Source organism: Pundamilia nyererei, unplaced genomic scaffold (assembly GCF_000239375.1).
Source record: "Pundamilia nyererei isolate P.nyererei 1_Seehausen unplaced genomic scaffold, PunNye1.0 scaffold00041, whole genome shotgun sequence".
NCBI classification, from domain to species: Eukaryota; Metazoa; Chordata; class Actinopteri; order Cichliformes; family Cichlidae; genus Pundamilia; species Pundamilia nyererei.
In genome coordinates this window covers 2,206,900-2,225,585 of record NW_005187442.1, presented here as the reverse complement: position 1 = coordinate 2,225,585, position 18,686 = coordinate 2,206,900, and the positions used below count along the sequence as shown (strand labels likewise).

The 18,686-nt window shown below is 42.4% G+C and overlaps 1 protein-coding gene across 1 annotated transcript; it reads left to right on the top strand.

The window, feature by feature from the left end:
- Nucleotides 1–4,393: 4,393 nt before the first annotated feature.
- On the top strand, nucleotides 4,394–17,641 carry dusp10 (dual specificity phosphatase 10). Its single transcript, XM_005731096.1, has 4 exons — nucleotides 4,394–4,706; nucleotides 5,759–6,588; nucleotides 11,503–11,871; nucleotides 13,169–17,641. The coding sequence occupies exons 2-4, from the start codon at nucleotides 5,805–5,807 to the stop codon at nucleotides 13,432–13,434; spliced, it is 1,419 nt and encodes a 472-aa protein (XP_005731153.1). The 5' UTR covers nucleotides 4,394–4,706; nucleotides 5,759–5,804; the 3' UTR covers nucleotides 13,435–17,641.
- The last annotated feature ends 1,045 nt before the right edge of the window (nucleotides 17,642–18,686 follow it).

Below are 18,686 nucleotides of genomic sequence, written 5' to 3'. Positions count from 1 at the left end.
AAATAAAAACATATGTAGCCATACTGAGCCGACCGGGTAGGCACAGGGACCCTGACAGAGTCACTGGGAAGCCAATCAGCTTTGATCATCTGCATCCATTTATAAATAACTGTACAGACTGCTAATAATAGAAGTGATAATACATGCTCTGCGTTGTTTCAGGTTGCCAGCGAGGATAAATAGAGTGCTCAGATTATATTTGGGGTTCGAAGCCAACGAGACCCTTCCACCACAACATAGGTCCCCGTCGTTCAGGGGCTGCGCAGCCAGCCAACTTGGCACTTGCTTAACAACACTCCTGCCAAAGACACCTACTTATTGCCACCAATAATACTGCCACCCCCCCATTCTGCATACAGGTCACTTGTGTTGCGTTACACAAGAAGGTTAATCTCTTTTATTCTGCTGTGTTTTAGCACTGAAGTTCAGTCTATCTGTGGTCTGATCCAGGGAAAATTACATTTATATGTGATCACATTGAAAGTATACTATTACATACTTAGTAGATCAATCTGGAGCCTTCATGTAGCATCACACAAAGGAGTGAGTGTTACTATTGCTAAATATTTGTTATATAATTTATGTCTACATATAGGTTTTCTAGGATCAAATTCAGGTACATACCAAGGAAACCAAGTTTAAAACTACATGTATTTTAAGACACTTATAATTTAAGGCACTTTAGACTTGGCCTGATTTTTTAGACCCCTATTCCTTTTTTTATTTAGAGTCTATTAACCTACAAATGTTCTCATTCATTGCATTCATTGTAAAGAGTATGTTTCACCTGTGTCCCTTTTGGTAACCTTTACCCCTGAAAACATGTTCACCTAATTCATAAATGGCTTGAGATTCAGTTACAGTTCAAGCATTTCGTGTTTGAAAGGAGAGTTGCTCAACAATCTCAAGCTTTAATGTCAACTGCGTGAGTCCATGAGTGGGTGAGTGGAGATATTCACCTGTCAGAGCCCAAAGGAGGAGTTTAGAAAGGTTAGAAAAGGGTGAATGGAATAAGGACTGGGTCTGCTACATCTGCCCACACTAGTAAGTTGGTTTAACTTGATTTTAGCGATATGTTGGATGGCTTTTATTTTATTTTATATCCTTTGAGTTATGTTCAGATGTTGTACATCTGGATTTAAATTTCTGTATCAGACTCCCTGTTAGATCATGACTTATGGTTATAGGGCTGTTAAATATATCTACCTCTGAGTAAGGGAGGGTTGTAAGGAAGATGATCATATGCTGTTGGAGAACACGGGAACTTGAAAGGCAGGGGTGTTCCAATCTGTAGAACAAGAATGAGCAATTAAGTGTAATTATTAGGGTGGGTGGGTATTAGTATTATAGTATTATATACTGGTATAAGACATGAGAATATCCTTTGAAGACATTTCTTTTAGAAAAACTGGTCCCCAGAGTTACAGAAAGATAAACAAAATATGTTAGATGAGTGTACATAACCCCTTAAGTATAGCACCAACAGTACTTAGGACACATAAACAGCTCTAGGATATTTGATTACAAAGGCAAGAAATAATTTTCTGACTGGTGGCATGAGTGACTTGCTGACTGATACCGAAAACTGCCGAAAAACTAGGCAAAGTGTGGACATTGAAGATGGTTTTTGAGTTATCCCCTAAGCTAAGTCGGCCATTTTGGAGCACTGTGGGGATGTAAAATTATTAAATGTAATGGCTGTTCTCAGAAGACTTGAGGTCAGACACTTTTTACACAGCAATCTGAATTTAAATGATGATAATTTGAGTCAGAAAAACCGTGGAGACGATTTAGTACTGTGGTTACTCACCACAGAATTGTGTGCCCTACCTCAGTGATGTAAAGCGAGCCTGAGTAAAGACCAAAGAGCAAATTAGAGGAGTCACTGGAGCTTCTTAACATTTCTTATTAGTCGGTTTTTATGCAAATTATTAAGCAGATGAGGTGACTACCCCGGAGAAGCTTCTGCTATCCAACAAACCATCACCACATATCTGAGGCAATGAGCAAATCATCAAGCTTATAGCCATCACTGGTCTTCTTTTACAACACATGGATGGCCAGGTGCGTTGCTTACCTGGGGAAAACCCGGCACCAGGGTCCACTATGGGAAGAAAGCAAGCTGGCAGAGGCAGTGTGATGTTTTGAGCAATGTTCTGCTGGGAAACCTTATTGATGTTACTCTGACATTTACCACTTACCTAAGTATTGTTGCAGACCATGTGCAATATTTCATGGAAATGGTATTCCCTGATGGCTGTGGCCTTTTTCAGCAGAATGATGCACCCTGCCACAAAGCAAAAGCGGTTCAGGAATGATTTGAGGAGCAAAGCAATGCGTTTGAGATGTTGATTTTGGTTCCAAATTCCTCAGCTCTCAATCCACTTGAGCGTCTGTGGGATGTGCTGGACAAACAACCCACCTCGAAAGGATGTGTTGCTAACATCTTGCAGTTCAGGCCTCATAGGTCACGGCTGTTTTGCCAACAAAAAGTGGACTAACGAGGTATTAGGCAAGGTGGTCATAGTGTAGTGCCTGATCTAAGAGAAAACTTAAAAACACTTTTGGAGAGGCCCAGTGCTTAAACTTGATTGGGCTTGAGCCAATTATGACCAACATGCTGTGACTATGGCTACTCGGGAGCAGCTATGTAAAAAAGAAGGGCCTAAAATTACGCTGTTGTCTTTGTATGTGATTACTGGTGCTATAGGAGGCTCAAAAAGGCTGTTAAATCTAGGTGTTAGAGGCACTTATTTTATCCTGTGGCACTTTCAACAGTTCAGTGAGTACTTTCAATAAAGATGTGAAAGATACTGTGACTTGTATTAATGTTTGGTGGAAGACGATGGTGAACAATGTGTCAATCTAAAGAAAGAAACAATGTATCATTCTTTTTTACAATGAAGATCTAAACCAAGACGTGGACAAACTATCTTTTCATTCTCTGTTTCAGTAAACCAGTTCTGGCAGTTGTGTAGCATTCGCTTAAGCCTTTCTGGGTTGGCAATAGGCCTTTTTTTTTTCAAAACAGACATCATGACTTGCAGTAGGAAACAGGTGTTGTTCTTGTTATTTAAATGTCTACTGCGGGGGCGGGGCTTCCTAGAAAACGAAACACTTCATATGAGAGGTTAACTGACCACAATGGAGATCAGTGAGAAGATGCAGTGTTATTTATATTTTGGTCTAACTGTGTACGTCTTCAGTCTGTCTCACCAGGAAGACATTTATATTTTTGCACTTAGTTACTCATATGAAAACTAGCAGAAATACTTCTATGCAGAATGGAAAACAAAACTGGCTGCTTTATTACCACCACAGCCAGCTAATCACAACAGGAACTGTGTGGTACTGTCAAACTGTTGGTTTTGGAAAGTTATTCGTATAAACGTTAAGTTATACACACCCCTACTAAATCGACACAGGGAAGGTGGAGGATTGGGTGTATTTTTTAAATTAAATTATGTGATAAACAGCTGAACAGACAGCCATCACGGCAGGGACGTTATTGGGATTTTTAAAATGGGATGGCACAGGGGGCCCCACCAGAAATGAGAACATCTGATCTGAAATACATCACATGTGACACCCTGTGCCCTCATTATAGACAGAGTGTGTGAAACATGACAGGGGCACAAGATCCTAAAAACAGCTTCTCATTAACTTTAAAAATCAGTGAAAGAAATATTTAGATTCTTAACTTAAGTCAGTTATAATTCTACGTAAGTACAACATCAAAATATATTTAACACACCTAAAATAAAAGTGAAATTATTGACTCATTAATGTGTTAACCTAATTAGCCAATCCTGCCAAGACAACTAGCTGAAGTACAAAGTGAGCATCAGAATGGGGAAGAAATGTGATTTAACTGGTGTGGGATGGTAGCATTTCAGAAACTGACCAAAATCTCAGAGGAATGTTTCCAACATCATGTTGAGTCTGTGCCACAAAGATTTAAGACAGTTTTGAAGATAAAAAGAGGTTCCAACCTAACAAAGCGGTCGCTCAATGTAGATTTTAGACAAATGATGAGACACATAGGCTTTAAAATAAATTATATAAAGTAAAATACTTCTATCAAACACACAAAACAAGCATAAGTCAATTAAAAACTGAAGCAACACAGCAAACAAATTTTAAAAGGAAAAAAATGATGTTATGGCATAACCTAAACCTCTCTTTCAGTAGGCTCTTCACTATAAAACACTATAATCTGAGAAAAGAATCAGCTTTTCCTTTTCCTACGGTTTAAACACTCTATTAAACTCCAATAAAGCTCAATTAATGCTGTTTGCCTTCTTCCTCGAGCCTCCTGGAGAGACTTTTGATTGGCTGCCAGTGACATCATCTGTACGCGCGGACCGGAGGCCGTTGAAGCGACAACCGCTCCCCCTCCCCTCTCAGCCAGCCACAGAGAGAGGCAAGCAGCTCGTCCAAATCCCTCCCACCGCAGGGCCGGCCCTGGATGTACGAGGAGGATCAGATGTAATATTAATGAAGTCGCGCATTGGCTCGTACTCGCGTCATTCCCACTGCGCGACTTCTGTAGGCTGGCAGACTTCCTTCAATATTATTTCTGGACAGCAGGGTAAAAGTACTAAAAAATGTTGCCCAGCCACAACACTGGGACGGACTGAATGGAGGCCACGTTGTCGGGGAGCGGAGATAATAAATCCGTCTACGGTCAACCGCGACACTCACCGGTAAGCAGAAACGCAGAGCAAGTTTGAGAATCAGTGGCACAAGTTGTTCTTGAAATGCACGGTCATAGAGATTTCACGCGATTCCATAATTAATGAAGCAGAATATTCAATTGGTGGAACCATTTTGAGTATATATATCTATCTATATATATATATATAGTGTGTGTGTGTGTGTGTGTGTGTGTGTGTGTATTATAAATTCTCTCTTATTTTATAAGCCCCGCAGGCTTAATGGGCTTCAGTCCTGACAAATGCGGCAAAGTTACAATCTGTACCTTATTTTTCTTTATTTTTCTTTTTTCTTTTTTTGTTTAAATCAGTCATCCCGTATTAATCTTTTTAGAAATTATTCACGGCGGTAGTGTGAAATTGGATTTCCTTCAGTCTGCAGCTCATCTGATCAGTTAGTCTCCTCCTGAAAGCCATATCACATTCTCGGCACGTTCTCATGCCGGTTTTTTCAATGAATTTGGCCATGAATGATTTCTGCTTTTGCTGAACCTGCACCGTGCATAAAGGATGGCAGCGGCCGGGACAGGCAAAGCTCGGCGGGTGTCTTTACATAATATGCCAAGATGACATGCTTTTAAAATGCTCAGGCTTCTGATCCAAAGGAAATGCCACCCTTCTTTTTTGGTACCCCGTCTTTCCATTTGGGTGAGACAAAACTGCAGCGTAGCATTGATGCAGTATTTTATCTTTTTTTCTTCTTCTTTCTCTCTTTACCTCTTCCTGTTTTTGAATCAGCCACACCAGAGTTGGGATGAAAAATTAAGCATCACTCACGTGTGTGCGATGTCTGGGGGATGATTCATATTAATTACACCCAACAGTGATTCAGTTACAGGAGAGTCTTGATGATTTAACTGTTTATTATTAGTGGCCGGTCTGTCACACCTAAATTTTCCCACCAACTTGGGTGTCGCCCTGCAGGTGTTGACATTACTAATATTTGGCTTCTGCAGCCGTTTCCTAGTTTGCATGGTGTTCAGACAGACGAGGGGACGTCTTCTCGCAGCCGGGATTAATTCAAAAACTTATCCTTTCCACAGAGCGACTTGTTGAGTTCTCCGTGAAAGTCCAGTCCTCGGTCTCCCCATGCCTCCATCTCCCCTCGACGACAGAATTGTGGTGGCGCTGCCAAGGCCAATCCGACCTCAGGAACTCCAACTACGCCTGGACACCAGCTACCTGGACTCCATCACCACCAGCAGCATCGACAAGACCGTAATCAGCACCACCGTGGTGAAGATCCGGGCGACGGCCAATCTTGTAACGTATATGCCCTCATCCAAGGGCTCCACGCGCTCATTGTCGTGTGGATGCAGCAGTGCCAGCTGCTGCTCTGTCACAACCTATGAGAAGGACAGCCAGAGCCTCAGCCACAGCCAGGTGAGCGCCAGTAGCCCCAATCTCAGCTACGCCGGGCCCCCTACCCCAATGGTCAGCAGCCATGAAGCATTAAGTGCCCCCAGTCTCGCCCCTGGCACACCGAAGGCCCTAGCCACCGTGAGGGTCATCCACCCCAATGAGCTGGCCAAGCGGATAACCTGCTGTCCCATGGGTCACCCTGTGGGGCCCGTGCCGGTCATCATTGACTGCCGGCCCTTCATGGAGTACAACAAGAGCCACATCCGGGGGGCCGTGCACATCAACTGCTCTGACAAGATCAGCCGGAGACGGCTGCAGCAGGGCAAGATCACTGTGCTGGACCTCATTTCCTGCCGTGAGGGCAAGGACTCTTTTAAGGGCATCTTCTCTAAAGAGATTGTGGTTTATGATGAGAGCACCACAGACCCGAACCGGCTGACATCCACTCAGCCTCTACATGTGGTCCTGGAATCACTGAGGAGGGAGGGCAAGGACCCAATCATCCTCAAAGGTAACACTTGAAGTAGAAGCATCAAAGTGGGAGATAAGTGAAAAACAAGCAACTAATGAGGGCTTTCATTTACAAAAAGGGGGTAGAAACCGCAATTTCATGGGGTTTAGCCTGACTTTGGACGGACTCTGTAGCAAGTGTCTGATTTAATCAGCGCTAGAAGCTTAGTCGCAATATAAACTAACATGAAACAAATGTGGTAGAATAATAGTGTGTTTAAAGCCTCCTAAACTTTTGTCTTTATTGTTCGGGCCAGCTGATTTTCTTTCTTTCTTTTTGCCTGTCACCACAGCGTTTTAGTTTTATCACCCAGTGAGCTGTGGACTTAAGCCTCACAGCAGTTATAACACCACAGATAACAGCTTCTGCATCCACTGCCTGCATCGCGCTCATGCATAAACATATGCACACGCTCTTTAAGAGCTTTCTATGTGACTCGCTCTCACCTTTTTTCCCCCCTTTTATTTTATTTTTCTGTTTTTTGCAGAGAGCTAGAAGCAGCTGTTATTAAATAAGGCAGCCTGGTGAGATAGCAGTCCCTGGGTCATTGCCATGTTTTCTATCTTTGGTTGGTGTGTTTGAAGCTGGAGAAGTATGTCGTATTTGGTGGGTTTGGGGGTTGGGCTGCGAGTGTTCCTGTATGCCTCCCAGTCACAGCCTAGCCGTAAGATCACAGCACCTTGATCTCGTCTCTTCTCGTCTGTTGCTTTCACTTGTTCCTCTGGTCCTCCTGTGTACTTTGATAGACGAGGCTTCTCCTCAGTCTCTCATCCTGCACGGGTGTCTGTCTGAAGCTGCCTCAGTGGGAGGAACAGGCAGACTGTCTTGCTCTTTCTTCCTCTGGTTTAATTCTTGCAAAATGCGAGCATCCTCTCTGCTAAAGGGGATCAAATAGCACAGGCTCACTTTCCTCTACTTTAATCAGCATCGGCGATGGCTAGTTTCTGCCTTCTCGTCACATGTGCATTCTTGCCTGGAGCCTTTATTCCATTCTGCATACATGCATGTTTTATATTATGTAATATTTCACTAAAAACCGTGAACATTTTTTTTGTTGCTGTAAGGACTTTGCTGCTGTAATGTGCAGCCATCATTATTCTTTACTTCCTTAAATTATTTGTAGAAATGTGTTATTTCAGGCAGCAGTAAAAATAACACATCTGGAACATACTTGTGCAAATGCTGTTGAATAATTTAGCCAGAGTCTGTTATTTTAGAGCTACCAAACATGTCTCCGTCATGATTTATTGTAAATATGGCCACGGTGTGTGTCTCTACTTCACTGGAAACACAAGATCTTCCGTCCCCTGCCCCGCTGCAGCTAAAAGCAGATATAGATTACACCTAATCCGTCAGAATTGCCATAAACAGCATGTCAGTAGTGTTGGAGGGTTTAGGGTAAGGGCTGGAAAAAAGCAGGTCTGTGGTGCGAGAGGCCTTGCGAGGCAGAAGCGGTAGCTTCTGAACAGGAACTGAGCCAGTGGCTTATGAAAGTGATCGAGACACTTCTCGTGTTTTTCACTTTTGTCAGTTTTAGTCGCAGATAATGACAGACAGTCACACTTGGCAGACTTCATCTCACGGCACCGTGCTTCTTCTGGGGGTTCTGCTGTTCTCGGTTTACTATGAAAGCTGAATTTGAGAATAAAAATATGCTTATTCAGTTTGAGCCAGAACTAATTTGCATTGTTCACATTCTCATTTGCATTGTGCGGCTAGCTAAATTTGTTTTTCCCAAATATAGATTAAAATGGCAGATATTTGCTTGTTACTAATGTTTAATGGAGTAATAATAGAGTCACAACAAATTGCAATAGAGGCAGCTTTTATTTACAGCTAAATATTTTGCTTTTGTGTGCAAAGGAATGTGTATATCGCCCAATGTTTTAGAGCCTTTGTTGAATTTTTGCTCTAAAACTGGGAAAGCGACTCTGAAACGCTGTCATCTGCACATTAATACCCCTGTTTTAGTGTTAATTTTGGTCTATACCAACTCGTGATGGATAGCTTTCCCTTTAACCTTCCCTAATGCTTCCGTAATGTGGCTTTATTTTGACGTTTAACTGAAATCAGCTTCCCAATAAGGTTAGTCAAAAGAACGCTGTTATTATAATAATAATGAGTTACCTCTGCGCAGTAGAGGTAAAAGTAAATGGTCAGATTACAGGTTGGAATTTTTCAAATTTAGGTAAAGTGCTTTACTAGTCCCTAAGGACCCCAAAGCGCTTTACACATCCAGTCATCCACCCATTCACACACACACTGGTGATGGTAAGCTACATGTAGCCACAGCCACCCTGGGGCGCACTGACAGAGGCGAGGCTGCCGGACACTGGCGCCACCGGGCCCTCTGACCACCACCAGTAGGCAACGGGTGAAGTGTCTTGCCCAAGGACACAACGACCGAGACTGTCCAAGCCGGGGCTCGAACCGGCAACCTTCCGATTGCAAGGCGAACTCCCAACTCTTGAGCCACGATGGCCCATTTATGATACATAGCCATTATATACATATATACACCCTGCTAGTACTGGGCTGGACCTCCTTTTTGCCTTCAGGACTGCCGTCATTCTTCATGGCATAGATTTGACAATGTGATGGAAATGTTCCTCAGAGATTTTGGTCCATATTGACATGACAGCATCACACAGTTGATGTAGATTTGTTGCACATCCATGGTGTGACTCTCATGTTCTAGTACCTCACAAATGTGCTCTACTGGCTTTAGATCCAATGACTGTGCAGGTCTTTCGAATACAGTGAACTCATTGTCATGTTTAAAAAAACAGTTTGACATGATTTTAGCTTCTTTTTTTTTATGGCGCGTTATAATGCTGGAAGCAGCCATCAGAAGATGGTCCTTAAGGGACATGGTCAACAACTCACAGTAGTAATTTAGGATGTGGTATTTAAATGATGCTCACTTAGAGCTAAGGGGCCCAAAGTGTGTCACGAACATATCCATCATGATATTACACAGCAATCGCCAGCCTGAACCATTGATACGAGGCAGGAAGGATCCATGCCATCATGTTGTTTATGCCAAACTCTCGGCATGCCATCTGAATGCCGCAGCAGAAATCAACACTCATCAGACCAGTCAGTGTTTTTTTCCAATCATCTGTTCGATTTTGGGAGCCCATGGAAATTGTACTCTCAGTTTCCTGTTTGTAGCTGGAAACAGGAGTGGCACCTGGTGTGGTCTTCTGCTGCTGTTTGCATACTTCAAGGTTTGACATGCTGTGCATTCGGAGAGGGTGTTCGTCATACCTCAGTTGTAACAAAGGGGTATTTCATTCATTTTTGCCTGTTGCAGTACGGTCTTTCTTCTTCTGGCATCAACAAGGCATTTTCAGTCAGAGAGATACCGCTCACTGGATATTGTCTGTTTTTCATACCATTCTCTGTAAACCAGAGAGATAGTTGTCGGAAAATCAAAGTAAATCAGCAGCTTGTGAAACACTCACTTCTGGCACCAATAACCATGCCTCGTGCAGAGTCACTTAAATCACCTTTCCTTTCCATTCTGATGCTCAGTCTTCATGCATCAGTGCATTTAGCAGCTAAGGGATAACTCCTTCATGAGCTGGTGGAGACCAAAAGGAGAGCTAAAAGTAGAACAGGGCTTATATTCTTGAGAATGTTTAAATGATAAAGTTTGCTTGATATAAATATGTGTTTAGTCTTTCTGTTGAGAGATAATAATCAGTGAGAGGAAAAAATGTCCTAATAGTTTTATTTCTTTAGGCAAGGTTTTTCTAAATGGCTATAAAATACAGATACAATATAGCTTTAAAAAAAAAATTGTAAAATATTGTGATTTCTCTAATCTATATAACAAGAGTTGTACACCCGATACAAGTGCTTTACCTGCACCCCCGAAAAAGCCCATAAAAACATTAACATCATGAATATTCTTCATCTTATTATTAAAATTGGTCACTCTTTTGGGCATTTTCTAAAAAAAAATCTGGAAATGAACTCCATTTCAGTGGAAATTCCCCAAGGTTTGAGCGTTGAGCTTGTTGTTGCAGGTCCTGTGAACACTTCCCCTTCTTATATTTACCACAGTGTAATTACTACCATGATAATGAGGGCTTGGCGACTATCATACCACGTTTAGGGTGATGTCTTTGTTTAACAGTGGGGCTGCTTCACGATGGAAACCGACAGTTGACAGGAGTGTCACCTGCTCTCCACCACAGGGGAAGTTGTATGGTTGTGCGATGACCTCACATGGCATTATGTCAGCTCTTGCACTGTGAACAATACATGAACTGATACTTGGACCCCTCCCCAGAGCTCCAGTGCTGAAGGGAACCTTTGGCTGATGGTATCACTGGTGCAAACAGGTGCAAACCGGTTATTTGGAGAAGTGAAGTGAATATTGTATTTAAAATTCAGTGCACCTATTTACCTTCACATTAACAGGTAAACAGATGCGCCTGTGTGTACATGAGCTAGTGGAAAATGTCCTGCAGGCAACTTTGGGTCTGGTTCTCAAAGCAAGTTCACTTGGCCAATGGCTTCATCCTATTATCTAAATGCAGCATTCAAATTAGAACCAAATATAACAGTGGCGTCTGGGGTTTGTAATGTTTTCAGGGCTTCAGAGCTTTTATCTGCTTTTATCAGATGTGTATGCAAAGCTTGGTTGTCCTGCTTAGCTGTTTCGTGTTTCATGTGGTGGTCAGACACATAAGCATGTTTATTTTTAGCAAAACTGCGCTCCTGTGGGAATTGAGCCTTTAACCCGTGCCATGTCATCTTCATGCTCTATCTGCTGACACCAAAAGGGTCCAGTCTGGATTTAGAAAAAACAAACTGAAGAAAAAAGTGTTGTTTGAGAGTTTAACTCATTTTTTTTGAAGCATTAAACCCGCCCTACATCAGCCTTTCTCTCTCCATTCACAGGAGGCCTTAGCAGCTTCAGGCAGAGCCATGAAAACCTGTGTGAGCACTCGCTGCACCTTCACGAAGGCTTGGACACGGGCGCAGCTGCTGGCCTGACGGGGGCTCTACCTCACTCCCTGCCCTCCACCCCGGACATAGAGAACGCAGAGCTGACGCCAATCCTGCCCTTCCTCTACCTGGGGAACGAGCACGACGCTCAGGACATCAAACTGCTGCAGCGCTTGAACATCGGCTACATCCTAAATGTAACCACCCACCTGCCGCTCTACCACTATGACACGGGCCTCTTTGTCTACAAGCGCCTGCCTGCCACCGACAGCAACAAGCAGAACCTGCGGCAGTACTTTGAGGAGGCGTTTGAATTCATTGGTATGAAAATCACCTCTTAGCTTCACAGTACACATTTGGACTCAAGCTCGGCCATCTCACTGGGAAGCTGGCGTATTTAAAAAGTCACATGACATAAAACTTTCACTGCTGGTTGCACAGAGCTGTCAGCAGTTAAACAAACAAAAATGTTGGTTCATAAACTGTCTACATTACAAGAGCTCACATTGTGTCATGTGAGGTTATCGCGCATAGTATAAAAATAATCTGTATGTAATGAGTACTTCCTTTTGTGTGTTTTCTTGTAAATCTTCTCGTGACTCACACTTATTTCTTTAAATTCTAGTGCAGGAACCGCTTGGTTAAAAAAGGAAAGGTCATGAATCATCCCTCTGACACTGGAATAGTTGGTTTAGAGCAGCTCGCTCTCACGTCCTTTGAATGCATTCACTTTATTTTCTGAAGGTTATAGACAAAACCTCAGAAATTCGGCATTGTTAGACGGATTCAAAAGAGTTTTTGTTTAGTCTTGGGTTGAAGTATTTGTAAAAAGGATGAACTCATTCACCTTTTTTCTCTCCCTTATCTTATTATACATACTCCAGTCCCCTCCATGCAATTAAAAATGTTAATGTTAGGAACACAAAAGGATATTTTATGTAAGGAAACAATAGTGCTGTTTTTTTCTCATATGGATGACTAAAGTTTGTTTAAACTGGATGGCTCACATAGTCTGAGCTGATCTATTGAAATTTCTTTGCTGCCTGAAGGGAGGAAGGTCCTAGATCTAACTCACAATCAAAAACTCCACTTAGCTGAACTGAAGGTTTCAAAAGAGCTCCATGTCCTGGCATGTTGGATCCAGTGAATTAGATCTGTAGTTGATGTGCTGCTGTAATGCAGTATTAACTCTTTCCTCATAAAGACGACATTTGACGACCTGCCCCGTACCCCTAATGACGAGTTTTTAAACCTCTGTATATATGAATAAAGATGAGGTTTGATGACCATTAGAGTAGATTCAGGGTCTTTCCAAGGGTAGCTGCATAGACAGAGGCCATCCTCAGTAACTTCTTATGCAAATCTAGTCATTTTTTTCTCTAATAAGGCCTGAAAGATGACAGAAACCCCTCAGTTCAGAAAAGAGCCTTAAAGGTAGCTCCGAGTAGCATTTCACGGTGTAAAGACTGAAGTAGATAAAAACAAAACCTTGCAATCTAAAGTTCAGAAAGGTTTACTCTCTGAACACCTGAAGCCACAAAGGAAGGTTCATTATCCAATCATGTGTGATGACTGGACTTCCTCATGGGCTTTAACTGTTTCCATGTTCTTTCTGCAGAGGAAGCACACCAAGCGGGTATGGGCCTCCTGATCCACTGCCAGGCAGGCGTGTCTCGTTCAGCCACCATTGTGATCGCCTACCTGATGAAGCACACCTGGATGACCATGACGGACGCCTACAAGTTTGTCAAAACCAGGAGGCCCATCATCTCCCCGAACCTTAACTTCATGGGCCAGCTGCTGGAGTTTGAGGACGACCTCAACAGTGGAATAACGCCACGAATCCTCACGCCAAAGTTGATTGGTGTGGAAACCGTCGTCTAGATTAACCTCTCGACCACTCCCCCTCCAATGCTCGCACTTGTACCAAGTCTCCATCTGCCAGCGGAGACTGGCTGATCTGAGCCAATTTGGAGTGTGAGAGTCGCCGAATTTTTCTTGACTCTTGAGAGTGCCAAAGCTCTGGGTCAGTGGCGAAGAGAAATGCCAAAAATCCCCACTGTTTGGACCTGGCTGAAGTCCCAGAGGAGAGCGCTAGAAAGACAGGAAGCGGTCGGTGGCGAGCTTTCCATTTGTGACTGCAGAGGAGCTTAAATGACGGAGAAGGAAATCTGTTTGGAAAAGAGATTCTGTGCGCTTAGGGGTAGATATTGACAGAAGAAACTCTTAAAGCTCACACTGTGGCACACAGTTTATGTTTGCAGACTCAGGCGGGGTTGGCCACGGCAGTGCCTGTCCAAAAAAAACAAACAAAAAAAACAAATAAAGACTTGTTTGGTGTGTTAATGTTGTTTTATTTTTATACAGGGGTTTATGGGGGTGACCATGACAAGCCCACAGCGGCTTACTGTGCAATAATTTCAGAGTGGAATGCAACTGAGACCTTGATCTTATGTGTATATATCGGACTTGATAATACAAAAATATTTCCAGCTCTTTGCTGAACAACGGTTTTGATGTTAATGTAAATTACTGTTGTTCAGTTCAATGTGCATAAGTATGCTGTATTTTAGGCAGAGGTGGGAGATGGGGGGTGGGGTGGGGGGCTTATGGGGGTTTTTGTCCGCTGAAACAAAATTCATACTGAGTGCGTTTTCTTCACTATCTTCATTTCCCATTCCTGCATCTACATATGCATATCTTTTAGCAATATACATAGTAATAGACAGCCATATGAGCTTTTCTTTTCTGTTTTTTTTTTTTAATGCATGGCTGCTGGCAGTTGAAGGAACACTTTGAAATTACAGTGAATATTGTCAAACAGGGCTACTGGAGTTGTTTAATGTAACACAATGGAGGAATATCACTGCCTGCTTCTGTCTCCTAGTCGTTTTTTTCGCTCCAGTTCATCCGTGAGCCTGCTCTGTTGTACTGTTAAGTCCCCGTTGTGGCCTCATCTTATGTTCTTGTCAGTGCCCTATATTTTGAGCTATGGTTCAGCCGATTCTAAGGTAGCAAAGTTAAGTTGAGGTACAAAAAAACCCCCATGCACTTTCACTCGTGGGTTACAGTTTAATGTGACAGTGAGGGTGGTGGTGTGGTAGCAGTGTGACCATCGTCTAATCTCGTGCAACTCCCTGTCACGAAGCTACAGTTAAGTGAGCTCTTCTTCCTTGCATAGGCAAGCGCTGCTGTCACGTGCTGCTCTAGTGCCTCTATCAATGCCTTAATTCATGCGTCACCAGTGGGCCTGTGCATGGCACTCTTAACATGTACGCACGAATGCAGAACACGCAGAGGTCAAATGTTAGCTCCCAGGCAAAACTGCCCCGCTCCTTTGTCTCAGCTCTTTTCAGACACGAGAGACTTCACGTTGCCTCGCTAACCTGTATAAATGATGGCATTCTGTCATTCGGATAACATCTTTAAGTTAATGCTTCTCACCGCTTCATGCAGACATGGCCAAAGAGAGTGAAGAAGATCACACTGATCACGTCTTTCATGTGTGGCGGGTATGGTTCTCATTGAGTTATTAATCGAGAGATGGCACACTTTTGAACGTCTCGTCGCCATTGCCACCAAGAGCAGGGTCTCTATCACCCTGCGCGTCTGTGTGTGTGCTGCAGGGTGCTGCTGAGAGTGCTGCGCCCCGTCCCTGCCACAGGCTCAGAGAAGGAGATCTCTCTCTCTCTGTCTTTCATTGAGAAGAGCAAATGCATCATAGAGGAATGTTTTAATTACATCCGTTAATTAGATGCTGAGTTGGTGAGATAAAATGTTATTTCCATTTTTCTGACATTCGGGCCATTCTCTGGTGAGCTGAGGCAGCTCGCAAAGTTGCACGAGAAACACGCCTGTCTGTTAGGACGCATGCAAGACTGTTGCAAAGCGGTCAGATTAATAGAAACGTGAGTGTCTGAAAGGAGCTACGTAGACATCACTCTTCTAAGATTGTTTCTGCCATTCTTAATCAACGTGCGGACGTTTAGGAAGAAACCCCTGGAGGTTAAAATGCTCTTTGTGCGAGTCCAACCAAGTGGTGGCATTTGAAAGGAAATCTAATTGTAAATGAGCTCGGCACGATTATATGCACTTCCTGCTTCACTAATATACTCACCCCTGACCCATAAAACAAATATATTAAGACTCTACTTGGTAGACTTCGCTCTCATCCATGTTGTAGATTGCTGCGTTGCCGCTGCACGTGCTGAATTTTGCATTCATCCTAATTTGTCTTGGCGCATTCGATTGTCTCACCTGTTGAGTGCTCATAGTAAAAAAGGAAGCATTTACCTACCCAGGTGGGATGAGCTGCGGTTTAAGCCTTTCCACTCATAGAACCGATCAGTCACTAAAGACCTCGTCTAGAGCTAAATGTGTGCACAGCCATAAAATATTCAGCAGATCAACACTGTTGGAAAATTTAAAATTTCCTTTTCAAACAAAGAAAAATTGCCTTGTTATCGCGTGGAAACCATGCGTCTTTGACCTAATTGGTTTAGATTTGATAAACCCAAGGGCTTTCAAAGTTTTCCCAGTACATAAAAGAGCATGTAATCTTTCAACTGAAGTTAAAACAAACAGCCAGTGATTTATGCCTTCTTCCCGAGCTGATTTGAAGCAGCTTCCTTACAAATTACGGTCCCAGTTCTCTTTATAGTCATAGTGTTCTTCTGGTTTCTGTTCAGCTCTCCACTGTCTGCATGGAATAAAAGGCATGCAAAGAAGCACAGGGCTAAGTATCAGTGTCGAAAAAACATCTGCTTCGCAGTCCACTGTCTGTAAACAAATTATATCTTAAAACCAAACCTGAAAGTTTTTTTTTTTCATTGTTGTTTATTCAGTTTTGAAGAAAAAGTTCAGTCGGTAAGATTGAGACGTTTTCATAGCAAAGTGAATACGCATACAGTGCACTCAGTAAGGCTTTACAAACCAACATTCATGACAATAAGCTTGAAAAAAAAATCCCTCATGTGAAACTTCATGCTATGCAAAACGAACGAATATATAACGGGCTGTTTTCAGCTATCGTTTGATAGTTTCGAGGTCTCTGTGAACATTTCGAGCATGAATAACAAGTTTGCAGCCTCAAAAAGTGAGATTTGTGTGATTCACCGACAAAGAAGTTTAAAAAAAAAAAGTCTGTCCTATGTATTTTTTTGTTGTTGTTGCTGTTGTCACTGGTGTCTACTGGTGCTTTACAATATCTGATTATGATGAAAAGGTATAATAATAATAATAATAATAACCATTTACCACACGTTTGTAGATGTGCATTTATATTTGGTGACTACCATTTGCCAATAAAAAGAGAAAAGAAATAAAAAGAAAAAAGAGAGAGCTTATTATCTGAGCCATTGTTGTAAAGGAAAAGTATACCTTTTCATCCCATTTGCTGATTCTTACAATCGCAGAGGCACATGGCTCTTTTTTTTTTGTTTAAATGTAACGATCTATTTGACTGAATAATGTAACCGTCATACTGTACATTGCTCTCCGATCGGAAACGAAGCATGCTGTGTGCTCCTGGTCTGTGAGGGACACTCGCAGTCATTATGGTGCTGTCTGTTTTTTCTCACATTGCTCTTTCTGTAGAGGTCATCGCCAGACTGACAGCTCCGAAAAGGCATCTGGGTCTGTTCCCTTTTATTCGGAAATATGGTTCTGTATTAGAACAATATCAAGCTGTCACGTTTGATGTGCACTCTTTACGACTAGACTTGTTTAAGAGTCTCTGCTTTGGGCTCAGGCTCCGGTGACAATGGGCTTCACTCTACAAGTCTATATCTTTCTTTGTGTCTATAGTAAACACTCAAATATATACAGTATATAAATATATATCTATTTTCTTTGTATGCATATATTCATTACTATTTTTGCACTGACCTATGGACAGATGGATTTATTTTTTCCACAAAGGGTGCTATTATAACGGAGGCCTTCTCCCACACCTTTTTGCATGACTTGCTCAAAATTCCTCGACTGGTCTGTCATCTCTCCTACTCTCCTCCTACTACTCCTTGAACTGTTGCAATTGAAGCACTGTAATTTTGTAATCCCTACTCGTGAGCTTTGAAATAAACAGGGAGGCTTGAAATTTTGTTTGGTGTACTGGATGTTTTTCTCCTTACCGTCTCAACAGTTCTTCAGCCACTTAAGATGAAAGACAGCCAGTTTCTAATATATTTTACTGGCATTTAAATTAATTTGTTATAAAATCTGTGACAGATGTTTCATGTTGCATTTAAAGCTATTTATATGAAAAAATGGTCAAATTTCTGTGTAATATTTGACTTGCCTGACACTCCCCTCATCTAGATGAGGACTTTTAGCATTTTGCAGCTGACTGTTTTGGTTTTATGGCCCACAGCTTTGCTGTTTTTGATGCAGTTTTCTCATTTACGACCGCAGCAGGCAGATATTTTGATGCCAAGTTTCAGACTGAGAGACCAGTTGAAATGGCTAATGTTCATAACTATCTGCGAGTTGTATAGACATCCAGCTGCTTGCTCTATTGATTACTTACACTCACAGGCCACTTTGTGAACAAAACATTTAACTGGTCATTAACACAAATATCGAATGAGCCAATTACATCGCTGCAACCCAATACTCTGAGGCAAATGGACATGGTCAGGATGACCTGCTGAAGTTCAAACTGAGCATCAGAATGAGGAAGAAAGGTGATTTAAATGACTGTGAATGTGGCATGGTTGTCGGTGCCAGATGGGCTGGTCCAACTCTAATTGGTTAAAAAAAAAACTGAACAACAGAAGAAAAAATAGTGCCTTATCCTGGTCTTAGTCTTTATTTTTGCTCCCAGGTTCACGTAACAATACGAAGGCATCGATCCATCCTGGCTCGTCTCAACTGTTCAGGCTGGTAGTGGAGGTGTAACAGTGTGGGAGATCTTTTCCGCGCACACTTTTACTTAGTGCTACAACCTACCTGAGTATTGTTGCTGACCATGTCCATCCCTTTATGACCACAGTGTATCCATTTTCTGATGGCTGCTTCATGCAAGATATCAATCCATGGCACAAAGCTGAAATCACCTCAAACTTTTTTTTTGACCATGAATGATGAAGTTAATGAGTTCACTTCACTGAAATGGCCTCAAAAGTCACCAGATCTCA

Coding starts and splice junctions, on each gene's coding strand:
- dusp10 (XM_005731096.1), top strand. CDS start 5,805: ATGCCTCCATCTCCCCTCGACGACAGAATTGTGGTGGCGCTGCCAAGG. Junction 6,589..11,502: donor GGACCCAATCATCCTCAAAG/GTAACACTTGAA, acceptor CTCCATTCACAG/GAGGCCTTAGCAGCTTCAGG. Junction 11,872..13,168: donor GGAGGCGTTTGAATTCATTG/GTATGAAAATCA, acceptor TTCTTTCTGCAG/AGGAAGCACACCAAGCGGGT.